Genomic DNA, 13,422 nt, shown 5'->3' with positions numbered 1-13,422 from the left:
ATTTCAGTCTAGGAAGCATAGGCATGCCTGGAACTTTGTAGCTTTTATGATACAAAACTTCTCACTTCTACTTTGATTAGTTTGGCAGGATTGGCTGTCATTGATAACAGAACCCAGAAAAACTGTTGTTTTATTATGTGGTTTGTTTTGGCGCTCTCTTTTGCTTCACTTCAAATAGCAATTATCATTGCCTTTAAAGTATATTTACTAAACTTAGACAAAACTCTCCAGTATATGGACTTTAGGGGTGCTTTCCTTGATGGACAAACATAATGTACACATAATATAAACATAATATAACTTTTGAAATGGCAATACATCAAATAAAAAATTTTTATATGGTGAAAGAATTTCAGGCTGAAACAAAGACACCTTACTGAGTGGAAGAAAATATCTACAAATAATACATAAAATGAAAAGTTAGTAAGTTAGTAAATATCTCTGGAGAGATACTTCACAAAAGGACACAGAATGGGTAGAAGGTATAACAAAAAATGTTTATCTTTACTTATTATTAAGAAAATGCAAATCAAAACAACAATGAGATATCATCTCACACCAGTAGTAATGGTGTATATCAAAAAGACTGGAGATAACCAGTGTTGACAAAAATGTAATAAACAAAAAAGTATCCCTCACACACAATTGGTAGAGATGTTGGCTGGCTAGTATCAATGAAGAACAGTATATTTCTCAAAAATGAAAGAACAGAGGCGCTAGAGCCATAACACAGTGGATAGGGTATTTGCCTTACATGTGGTCGACCCAGGTTCAAACCTCAGCATCCCATATGGTCCCCCAAGCACTGCCAGTAGTGACCCCTGAGTGGCAGAGCCAGGAGTAAGCCCTGATCACCACTGGGCATGGTCCAAAAACCAAAAGAAAAAAGAAAAAACAAAGCTTCCAAATGACTCAGTGATTATACTTCTTGGCACCACCAATTTAAATTAACGTGTGTGTGTGTGTGTGTGTGTGTGTGTGTGTGTCTGTCTGTCTGTCTGTCTGTCTGTCTGTCTACCTTTGATCAATGCAGCACAGTATAATACCCAGGATATGGAAACAACCCATCTGAGTGAATAGAAAAAGTTACTATTTGTTCATTTTCAGAGACAAAAGAGAGGAGGACTGAAAGCTCCAGCTCGCCTCGTGAAGTTCACCACAAAGAGTGATGAGGTTAGTTGGAGAAATAACTACATTGAGAACTATCCTAACAATGAGAATGTATGAGGGAAATAGAAAGCCTTCTAGGGTACAGGCAGGGGTGAGTGGGCAGGAGGGAGATTTGGGACATTGGTGATGGGAATGTTGCACTGGTGATGGGGGGGGGGTGTTCTCTTACATGACTGAAACCCAACCACAATCATATTTGTAATTAAGGTGTTTAAATAAAATATTATTTCAAAAAGTTACTATTTGTAAACATAATAGAATACTGTAAAATTATTAGAAAAGATCAAATCTTGCAGTTGATTGTAACTTGGATGGGGTTGGTGGGTGCTATGTTAAGCAAAAATAAGTCATTGGGAGAAAGAAAAACACTGAATAATCTCCTCATCTGTAGTAAATACAGACAAAGAAAACAAGAGAATCAGATGTTAACAAATCTTGAATTATAAACTTGTGTCTACCAAATAAATGAGAGATTGGTTGAAAGAAAATGAAGACTAGAATTAACATAAGGGTATGGGTGAAATGAGATGACTGAACATCAAAATTGTAAGCATTAATGCAAGTATCAACATGTGCTTTCAACTATAATAATTTAAAAATTAAATTGCGTTCACAGGGCTGAGGGATAGTACAGGGATTAGCTAAATCAATCCCTGGAACCACAAGGTCCCAGAGATCACTTAAATGTCTCAACCAATTCACAACCAATGAGATTAAAAAATAAAAAATATATAAAAAGTAATCAATGGTGTGGGAATATAAATAGCCAATCTACTTACAGCCATAAAGAACATATATCTCTGCAGGATAACCTATGAATTTGATGTAAATATAATAAAATCTTGCAGAACAGCCAATTATAAGATCAGAGGTTTTCCAAATTTTAGTAGGAACAATTTAAAACATGTAACAGGAGTAAAAGATCTATGCATGTCACAGAAAATGCAATTATGAAATAAATTAACCAGAAATGCATGGAGCATTGGAACATATAAAAAGAAAATTATATAGCTTTGCAAAGGGGTAGAAGAGTGACCCCCCCCACAAAGGATAATATGTTTTGACCCCAAAAACTCAATATTGCAAAGCTTCATGGTATTCTCAAACTAATATACGATATATAAAATGCTCATAGAAGTCTATATAAAAACTGAAAACCTCAATAAGAAATGGGAAAATGGGTCAAAGAAGTCAAACACTTGACTTCCTGAAACTTACTGTAAAGAACTCAAAGGAAAGTCCAAACATGTTCATTTTAGGAGGTGTAGGTGTGTGTATGTGTGTGTGTGCGCGCGCACGTGTGTGTGTATGTGCGCACGTGTGTGTGTGTGTGTGCGTGTGTGTGTGATGCTGGTAGTGATAGTGTGCAAGAATCAAACCCTCAAACATGACCTCATGACTTCAAACATGCAAGTAGTATCAGGAATATCTGCAAGATTACTCAGGACAGGAAGCACAAAGCCATGAAAGACAGATGTGTTACATTTATTAAGATCATTAATGACCATCTTCAAGAGACTTAGTGCCTCCATCAGACGACCAAAAAAAAAAAAAAAAACCCTAATAAGCTCACTCTTCATCCACTCTGGAGCAAAAAAATCTTAGTAGCTTGACTATGGCCCCATCTTGTGGTTTATTCCTTTAGCAGGAAAGAAAAGTCCATTACAGAAAAATCAAGGAGCAGTGAACCACGGGTTATAAAAAACACATACTAAATCTTGCTTGTGAATTATTGAGTCCCTTGTTCATTAGAGCTTCTGATACTTTAGGCATGCCAGTGATTTCTGAGAAGTAATGAAAAACCCCCTCTCTGATAAATAGAAATGATAGAACTACATCTTACATTTTTCTCCCCAGAGGAAATTAAAACAGTTTGTGTGAAGAAATTCCTATGTTCTATCAAAGAGGTTTTCCTGCCACCCTCACACTCTCTCTAAATTAGATCAGCAATGCACATTAGGTCTGATAAGAATAGCAATAGCAACACATAAGTACAGCTAGCTATATGGTGATAGGAATAAACTCTGTTGTAAATTTATTTAAATTTATTTAAATCCAGTTAGCATTCACTTGGTACTTTCTCTGATTCAGTCACTGTCAACTTGATAAAAGTAAGATGGATTCTGCCCTCCATAAGTTCCCAAAGAGAAGACATAGATAATTACATAATATTGTCATTCAAGATCAATTTGTCAACTAAAAACATATCAACACTATGCTATCATGGCTACTGGAAGAAGACAGGGTTGGAATTCTAGTTTTACCAACTATGACTTATGTTACCTTCTCAATAATATAACATATTCTTCTCCTGTTTTTCTTCCTGTAAAAACATGATAATAATGGCATCTACCTCAGGGGGTTATTCTGAGAATGGATTCTGACATAAATAAAAGGATCATGAATATCAACATAATTATAACTAGCATATGAAAGAAGAATGGACCACTTAAGACAAAAACCTGGGAAGGCAGCTCAAAGAAATGTACTTTTTCATATATGTACATACTTAAGATGAATTTTCTTTTTATTTTATATTTTTTAAAATAACTTTGCTTTTGGTCATCTTGAAACAAATGTATTATGATCAGTTATGTCAACTATGTGGTGCATTTTCTTTAAATAAATTTAATTTTAAAAAGATGCAGTTAAATTTACAAATTATGTGAGATATAAACAACAACTAAACAAAACAGAACATTTACACCAATGAAAATAATGAAGGTGTGTGTGTGTGTGTGTGTGTGTGTGTGTGTGGTCTCTCTTATTCTCTCTACAGATGTCTCATCAAATATAACAATCTTGAACTGTGGGAACTTTAAAGCAAGGAAAGAAAAATTATGGATATGAATAAGAAGGAATTGCCATAGACACACAAAGCTTAAAGCATCAGCCTGATACTCAGAAAAATACTTTTAGATATTTAGTGTTAAAAGGAAGAGCATTATTTAGACTTTGGCGTCTCTTTCTGTCATTTTGATGGCCCCTCAGAAAAGTATCAGCAGTTGGTACTAACAAATGACATGGTCAAGAGTATAAAACTGCCTCTAAACTCTTTAAAAACTATCATCATAAAAATAAGTGCTCTCCAAAACAACAACAAACTTTAGCATTGGATTAGAAAACTCAGATTGCCAATCAATTGGGGAAAAAGTGTAGGAAAAGGAATAAGAAGATTAGAGGGAACAAAAGGGTAGTGGAGAAGGTCTTGGGCATTTTGATGATGGTGAAGGAGCATGTGGTGACTTTGTACAGCAATACCACACACTTCAACATATTGTAGCCACCTTACCTAAACTATCATTTTTTAAAAGGAAACATAAAACTGTGCTCTCTTTTTAACAAACATTACCATGTTTCCAGGCTTCAAGAGCTAGAGGTGGGAGCTTCCCTGGTCCATAGAACCAGGGAAGAGATCATGTTTCAAGGAGTGATGGGGCAGGAAGATCTTAAGAGCCCTTGACAAACCTACATAACAAAGACATGATTGTCAGCATTATGGGCCCATAAGGGCATATCCAGGGTTCAAGAGTTGGCAGCAAGGGTTTCCCTTGCCCTGGCATTGTGGGAAAATGATATAGCTATGTATCCAAAGCACAGACTCAACAACACCAAAAACATGAGACAAAAACTATAACCACTTAAATTTAAAATATGCCTCTCAAGGTGGCAGGAGTGGGCAATAGGAAGGAAAATAGTTCACTGTTGAAGGGAACTTGACACTGGTGGTGAGATTGGTGTTGGAATATTGTATGTCTAAGACTCAACTATAAGTAACTATAAATCATGGAGTTTTTTCTTTGTTTTTGGACCATACTTGGTACTCAGGAGTTACTCCTAGTTCTGTCCTCAGGAATCACTCCTGATGGGCTTAAGAGACCATATGGGGTACCAGGCAGGGATCATACCTGGGTGTGCCACATGCAACCCAAGTGGCATACACACTGCATTACTGCTTTTGGTATCTTAAATTATGGGGGTCTTTTAATTAAAAAAAATTAGTTTTCTGAGTGAGAGAAGTAGAATGCCTGCCTCGAATACAGGCAGGGGTAGGGACAGAGGGAGATTGGGGACATCGGTGGTGGGAAGGTTGCACTGATGAAAGGGGTGTTCTTTTTATGACTGAAACCCAACTACAATCATGTATGTAATCATGGTGCTTAAGTAAAAAAAATATTTTTTAAAAAGAACACCCCCCTTCACCAGTGAAACATTCCCAAAAACAATGCCCTCAAACTCCACATTTTTGTATGTGGAGGTCTAGGTTCAGTCCCAGCACTGCAAAGTTCCTTGAGAACCACTGGAAGCAAACCCTGGCATAGACCTGTGAATAGCCTTCAAGCATCATCAAGTGCAGCAAACCACCCCTCAAAAAGATAATTCCCTAAGGCAAGAGCTTACTTCCAGATCCATCTTTGACTCTAGGTCCTTCAGGCTTGGCTTCAGAAATAATATTTGCATTGGCATTATTTTCCATCTCCATCACAAAGTTGCTGTCCTCCTCAAACTCAGGGTGGCTGAAGATCCAATCCAGTGCTCTTTCCAGGTTATTACTCTAATAAAATAAGACAGTTCACAATATAAACAGTGCCCAGTCCTCATTATATCCTGAGCATGAGAATCAGGGTGTCAAGCTGATAGGGAAGGAGTCCTGAACTCATTCATGAAATATCTTTGAGCAAGAAGCTGTTAGCATTTGAAATACAGTTTGAGCAGGCATTCTGCAAGTCTCTCAACCCACCAACATTTGTAATTGGACCCACTAAAAACCAGTTCTGAGTAGCATTTAATCTGATCAGTCTTTAAAAGCCCCAATTAGCTAGCATTTCTGTAGACTGAGCTGATAATGATGGGTTTCAGAATACCAGAGTGTCATTTGCTGAAGTGCAGTCCTTCCACCAGCCACATTAATTGCCTGTGCTCTATTCTCTACAAACTTGTTTTTTCTGCAGTTGACCACACAAGGCAGAAGTAGGCCAATGGGGTACCAAGTCAGTGCAATCTCTCCCCCTGGAGATGGATGCAGAATAGTTTAACTGCAATGGAGACAAGATTAATGCTTGATTTTAATGATGATAACACTAGTTGCCGGGGCATACCTAAACTTTTAGGGGGGCTCAGCCCACCAGATATATCCTCAGATTTTCCTGGTGGGGAGAACAAAATTAATCCCCATGGGGTTCCTCAAAAGGCCTGCTGTGGACGCCTTTTTCCCCTGTGTGGATGGTTGATAAATTTCCAAAGAGATGCTTGGCATTACGTTTTCAGTCAGTATTTGACTATCTGTCCTTTGTAAATATCAGGCAAAATTATGGCCTCTATCAAATAATTTGGCTCAGAAATTCCAGCACCAAAGATTATTTGAGAACCCCTTTTCTGAATAATAGCCAGTCCTAAAAGCAAAGACAATACTTTTTCTCTCTTTTTCAAATATGTCCTTGCAGCTACATTTTCTGGTAATCAAGTGCGTAACCAGAATGCAGATCCTGGCTATTGACTATTGACCCTCCTTTAGAAATAGGGAAATTCATTTTTGGGGATTAGGCTCTTCCCTTTACTTAACCTCTAAAACAATAGAGTCCAGTTCAGTAAAAATCAAGTTCCTAGATATTTTCTACTTCCTCCTAATTCTAATTTTGCATTTAAAGTGAGTTTGCAAGAGTTGTAACCTTCTCCTTTGTAAACTAGAATTTTTACAGTCATACCCATACCTTAGGTATTGTTACTGCTGTACCTTGCTTTGTGATTATAATTATTCTTCACCTATGGCTAATTTTACCCCTATAAATTTCCCTGCTCAAAAAATTAAACTTGTTGCATTCTGCCAGAAGATATGTTGACCCCACATACTCTGTGTGGTTTCATTATTTCATATTTCATATTCGGCTGCTCGTGTTACCTGTTTTTCCTCTCATGAAGGATTACTCCCCACTAGAGATGCTGAGACGCAAGACACCTGCAGCATTTTGGCGCCCAACATTTGGGGGCCGTCAAGGAAAGCACTAGGTGCAAGTAAATTCCTGTGGGCCATGAAGGCGGCAAGTGAGACACACATAGTTCAAAATGATCAGAAGACAACACAAAGTATCATTTGCTATTGACAGAAAAAGACCCCTCACACACACATAAATATACACACGCATATCTCACATGCTTACCGAAGCTCGTAGAGCCTGAACAGCCTGATTTCGCTGGAATCCCATGGAAGTAATAATGCTGATAACTTCCTCTGGAGGTTGGTTATCCAATCCTGTAGCACCAAAAATAGAGGCTCCAGCAGAAGCTGCTCCTCCGTAACCAGGCATGGTGAGTGGCTCAGCAAAATCTGGGGGAAATAATCACACCCACACCTTTTTCTTTTTTCTTTTATCTTTTTTTTTTTTTTGATCTTGAAAAAAAGCAAACCTCACTCAGAGCTAAGGAGACAAGATGTCTACAAAATTACAATTATAAAAATAATCTAGTTCTTATCTAAGGATCAATATACAGACTAATGTTTCCTAAAGTGGTAATTCTGCTCCCAGAGGTTCTTGAAAGATTCTAGGAGATGACTAATAGTCTTGAGCGGGCATTAACTAGGACACACGTTCTGTTTGTTCACTTAAAAAAAAGTTGATTTCCGAGGGAACATGACCGATTTTCCTTTTCTGTAAAGTGGAATACTGGTCAAATAAATTTGCTAACCTATGATACAGACCAAGAAAACAGAATTGGGATTCAAAAATAAACCTGTTGTTCCATACTCAATTGATTTTGAACAAAGGTACTAATAGCATTAGATCAGTGATGATGCAACAGCAGCAAGCTTCAGCAAAATAATGAAATATAATGTAATAATAATAATCATGTAATAAAAGAATAGCACAAAATGTACCACTAGCTTAAGTACAGATAGTCCAAACCATAAAAGTCTTAGAAGTAAGTCTTGAGGCTGGAGTGATAGGTAGGTAGGCATTTGCCTTGCACATGGCGACCCAGGTTTGATCCCAGGCATCCCATATAGTCCCCTGAGTCTGCCAGGAGTAATTCCTCAGTGCTAATGGGTGTAGCCAACAACAAACAAACAAAACAACAATAATATATGTTGTTGTTATATAAAGAATATTTGTAAATCTTATGTTAGCGATTGTTTCTGAGAAATAACACTAAAATTTCAGAGACCAAAATAAAAGAGATAAATTTTAATTTTCAAATTCAAATATAAAAGCTTTTGTATTTCAGGGCTGGGGAGAGAGTTTTGTATAGTCAGGGTATTTACCCAAGTCCAGAGCAAGTTACTTCCAGTCATAACCTCAGTATTCTTGAGTATCGCCCTGGAGGATTCTGAACAAGGTCAGGTGTAACCTTGGGTTTGTCCTGGTAGCCCTCAACTACAGACTCAACATCATTGGAAGCCTTGCATTACAGGCATTATTGTTGAGTATCAAGTATCACAGTGCAAGCCTCTAAGCTCTGACTGAGAGGCAAATAAACAAAATAATAAATGGCTGTGTTTTGTGGTTAGAGAGATGATACTACAACAGATAGGTGTTTGTCTTGCATACATCTTGGATTCAAATACCCCATACTGGCCAGGAGTGATCCTTGAGAGTAGAGACAAATGGCAGTCCTGAACACTGCTGGGTATAACCCAAAGCTAAACAAAAAGCAAAACCTATATTACTCAGGATGATATCACTTACACTTGGTATTTAGAATAACTGAATGAAGGAATGCAATGATTTAATGTAAAGTGGTCTAGATCACATACCCCAGAGTATAGGGTGAAGAAGGAAAGAAAAGAAATTGAGTGTGTGGGCAGGGAAAGGGACTGATGAGAAGTAAAAATCATGGATCAAAGATAGAGATAAAGATCCAAACAACAGAATCAAAAACATTGAAATCATGAGACCCAAACTTTAACAACCAAATCTTAAAAGATGCCTGACAAGGTAGCAGGATGGGAATGGGGTGAGCAGAAAACCTGGGAACATTGATAGAGCTTGACATTGGTGGTGAGATCAGTGCTGAAATAGTGTATGTCAAAAACCCAACCAGGAATAACTTTGTAAATCACGGTGTCTTAATAAAAAAAAAAATTGTAAAGAGTATAAAAGGTTGTGCTTCAAAATACCACCAGGAGATGGGACGGACAATCCCAGGAAAATGGAGAAAATATTTGAGATCACATATGAAATTAAGTATTTTCTTTTTTTTTTTTTTTTTTTTTTTTTTTTTTTTTTTTTTTTTTTTTTTTTTTTTTGGGCCACACCCGGCAGTGCTCAGGGGTTACTCCTGGCAGTTTGCTCAGAAATAGCTCCTGGCAGGCACAGGGGACCATATGGGACACCGGGATTCGAACCAACCACCTTTGGTCCTGGATCGGCTGCTTGCAAGGCAAATGCCGTTGTGCTATCTCTCCGGGCCCATAAAATTAAGTATTTTCATATAAAAAAAAAACCTCTTAGAGCTCAGCAATAAAAAGACAATCTCATTGAAAACGGGAAAAGGGTCAGGCATTTCTAAAGATACACAAAAGGCCAATAAGCATGAATGATATTCTGCATCATCAATCCCAGGAAATTCCTACTGACCTACCTGGCTCTTCCATATGAACAATGATCCAGTTGAAGGCCACCTCAGCTCCCATATTTCCAGTAAAGTACACAGCCTTCCGACATGCTTCCAGGGGGAAGCCCATCTCCGCCAGCTGCATCACTGATGACTCATCAATGTCTGATGCTACAGGGCACAACAGGACATGTTGGTGTGTAAAAGCGGTCCTCCACTTGTCTTGACTTCCCTTTACCCCTTTCCCCATGACATCCAAAGAAAGAGCCAATTGTTCAGTGCATCGATGGTTGCTTAGCTTCCTTGTGTCTTAAACCATCCAAATATTAAGCTATTTGAGATGACAGCTTTGACCTAAATAGAAATCATGGTAATTACAATCCAAACATTAAAAAATGATTTTCTAATTTTGTGTGGGGAAGATTGCCTGTATTCCCCAAACTATTTTCGTCTCTCAGATCATTCTCAAGACCGCACAGCAGTCTCTCTGATGACTAAAACTTAAAGAAATATGCAGTATCTGAAGGCCAAAATCTGTTCCTTAAATCTCACAGGAAATTAGGACAGATTTTGAGTTATCCAAGCAAGCAAAGGAAGTAATCAGCTTGAGGGAGAGGAGGGCCCAAATGTTAAGTAAAGGAAGGAAAAAAATGTGTTTCTTCAATTACATGTGTTTAAGATACTTAAAGAAATTTTATTATAAACCTAACTTTGGTTTACACATGGGATTTTTGCTTTGTTTCCTTTTATGGAATAATAAAAAAGATACCAGGGGCTGAAGCTATAGCGCAGTGTTCGGGTATTTGCCTTGCACATGGCTGACTGAGGACGAACCTGGTTTCGACCCCCAGCATCCCATATGGTCCCCCAAGGTAGGAGCGATTTCTGAGTGCATAGCCAGGAGTAACCCCTCAGTGTCACCAGTGTGGCCCAAAAACCAAAAAAAAAAAATGATAGCATTCAACATATTATTAAACATATCTACATATGCATTACACAACTGTGATTCTCCAAGTCATTTTGATGGTATGAGCATGAAAGAAATATGTAATTATCCAACCACAAAACAAGGGATTTCTATGCACAAATAAGTTGGGGTGGAGGCATGACTATGGGTATTTGGGCCCATACTGGATAGAGCTCAGGGACCTTTTCCTGGATCAGGAGGTATATCCTTAAAGTAAAAATGCAGTACTGGTGATCAAATTGGAATCAGCCACATGAAAAACAGAAGTTTTAACACCTGTGTTATCTTTCTGGCCCTCCATTGATCAAATAGAATCTTAAAAGATCTACATTCTTGAGACCACAGAGATGCAGCAGGGGTCAGGGCATACATGTTTGGCATGTTCAGTCTCAGAAACACATGACTTCCCATACACTAGAAGTCCAAAAACACAAGAGGGTAGCCCTGGAGATCCACAGGACCCAAGCAGCACCACATCGTTGAGTCCTCACATTGAACTATCCAGTTGGCCAAATATGACTTAAGGTGATTATCTAATTCCGTAAAAACACTTTGAAAGCCCCAAGGCACTGCCTCCAAAAAAAAAAAAAGAATCTGCATTCTCTTAGAAATTCACATGTCCATTAGCACAGTAAAAACTTAAGTCTTATAAAAGATTCCTATAGTTTTTTTAAAAAAAAAAGAACAAATAACCTGGAGCTGCAGAAAATACTAATTCTCCTAAGATGTGAATATTCACTAAAGTGAAGTTTAAAGGGTGTAGCTCATAAGCATAAGAATAAATAATAACAATATAAAATGCAGAGCTTGTTCTTTGTGAAAACTTAAGTAAGCCACTCATAAGCTAATAATAGTGGAAAGAAAGACTCCAAATGTTAACAATTATAGAGAGGAAACTCATAGTTGATACTTATTGTGAGTCCAGTGTCTCTCTTTTCTTTTATAATAATAAAACAAAGCTGTTCCTCTTAGCCATCTGAGAAAAGCATGGCACAAATATAAACTAACCCCAGATAATTTATATGTTTTTTTCCTTATGACTACCACTTCACCTGAGAGCCAAACCAGCCACTGGAAAATGGCTGAGAACTTGATCAGTTCCAAGGCCCCTCATTTCCCTTTCTGCAAGAACCTCAGGACAATGTGATGTCAGATGTCAAAAGTAGCCAGCAAAATCCACATGGTCCCCAAAAGTCAAATAGCACAGCATTTGACTTAGCTTTAGTTCTGGGTTCAGATTTTGTGTGGTTTCTTCATTTTCCTAAATCTCAGTTTTATCCTCTGCCCTGCCTCCTTACTATGATAATTAAATGAAACTCTAGACTTTGTATAAATAGCAGTTATATGGAGTTTAGGAAATAATAAAGGCAATATAACAAGATAACCACTCAAAAGCATGAAGAGCCACAGTTAAGATGACAGTCAGATTATTCACAGTGACAGTGGTTGACCCAGGACCTTTAGTGATACAAGAATATTTTACAGTGGGTGGAACCAAGTACTCTGAAGACCCAGAGATCCCCTCCAGATGGGTAATGAGGATGGAGAGCTGCATTGATCCTGCAGAACCAGGATTTATCTGGACCATCTCAGTAGTGCTTGGGGTCCTAGATGACTACACTTAGTGATGCTTGAGAGTCTCCTCCAGGGCTGCAGCAGGCATTGTCTGAGGCTAGACATACATCTTAATTCCTATACTAATTCCCCAAATGCTTGAGTTTTAAGTTAATATTTCACCTTCTGCAGAGATAGAGACATACTACAGCACATAAGAAGTTTGACTTATGCAGCTATTCCAGATACAATCTCCAATACTACATAAGTTTCCCTGAGCCCTGCCAGAAATGATCCCTCAACATAGAGCTAGGAACCTTGTGCAGTTCTATGTGTGGCCCCAAGAACCAAATATATTGGGACCAGAGCAATAGTTAGGGTGAGTTAAGGTGGGTTAAGGCACTTGCTTTGCAGACAGCATACTCAGATTAGATCCCTAACACCCCATGGTCCCCCAAGACCACCAGCAGTGACCCCTGAGCACAGAGCCAGGAGTAAGCCCTGAGCACAGCCAGGTGTGACCCCCCCATCAAAAAAATAGATAAAAAGATTCACCTCCTGGGGTCAGAGAGATAGCACTGCTTGCATTCGACCAACCCTGGAGGGACCCGGTTCAATTCCTGGCATCCCATATGGTCCCCCAGCCTGCCAGGAGCAATTTCTGAATATTCAGGGTTCAAAGTTCAGAGCCAGGAGTGGTCCCTGAGCACCGCCAGGTGTGGCACAAAGACCAATCAATCAATAAATAAAAAGTTAAAAAAAAAAGATTCACCTCTAGAAGGATTAAAAAATAAATGAATAAAAATATTCATCTCTAGAAGGATAAAAAATATAGTGTACTTAGTGTTAAAATGAAAAAGAGCACCATTTCCTTCTAATTAATGATCACTGTAACCACTATAAATATTTATTTAAATAACTACATTATAACCATAAATGCATATGTATTTCCTATGTTCTTAATAAGTACAAAATTAAGAAACGAAGAAGCTACAAATTTAAACAATTCAAAGGAACTAATACTTTAACCATATTCATTGGTAATACCATGCCCTATCAGGCACAAACTAACTGGCCACTGTTCATTTGTGGCAATGAGTTGTCTCTCATGTAGCCAGAGAAGGAATAAAGGGCATCACATACCCTCCTTCACATATTGTTGTAATGGAGTTTGTTTAATC

The 13,422-nt window shown here is 38.1% G+C and overlaps 1 protein-coding gene across 1 annotated transcript in view; it reads right to left on the bottom strand.

The window, feature by feature from the left end:
- USP13 (ubiquitin specific peptidase 13) overlaps nt 1–13,422 on the bottom strand; it is a 164,864-nt gene that overhangs the window by 20,297 nt on the left and 131,145 nt on the right. Inside the window, exons 17-19 of the mRNA XM_049775829.1 lie at nt 9,748–9,891; nt 7,329–7,495; nt 5,572–5,725 (exon numbers count right to left, since the gene is read on the bottom strand). Of these exons, the coding sequence (XP_049631786.1) occupies nt 5,572–5,725; nt 7,329–7,495; nt 9,748–9,891 (465 nt within the window). The remainder of the gene's footprint in view (nt 1–5,571; nt 5,726–7,328; nt 7,496–9,747; nt 9,892–13,422) is intronic.

The sequence above is a fragment of the Suncus etruscus genome, chromosome 6, assembly GCF_024139225.1.
Source record: "Suncus etruscus isolate mSunEtr1 chromosome 6, mSunEtr1.pri.cur, whole genome shotgun sequence".
In the NCBI taxonomy this organism is placed as follows: Eukaryota; Metazoa; Chordata; class Mammalia; order Eulipotyphla; family Soricidae; genus Suncus; species Suncus etruscus.
This window is presented reverse-complemented; position numbering and strand designations above follow the sequence as displayed.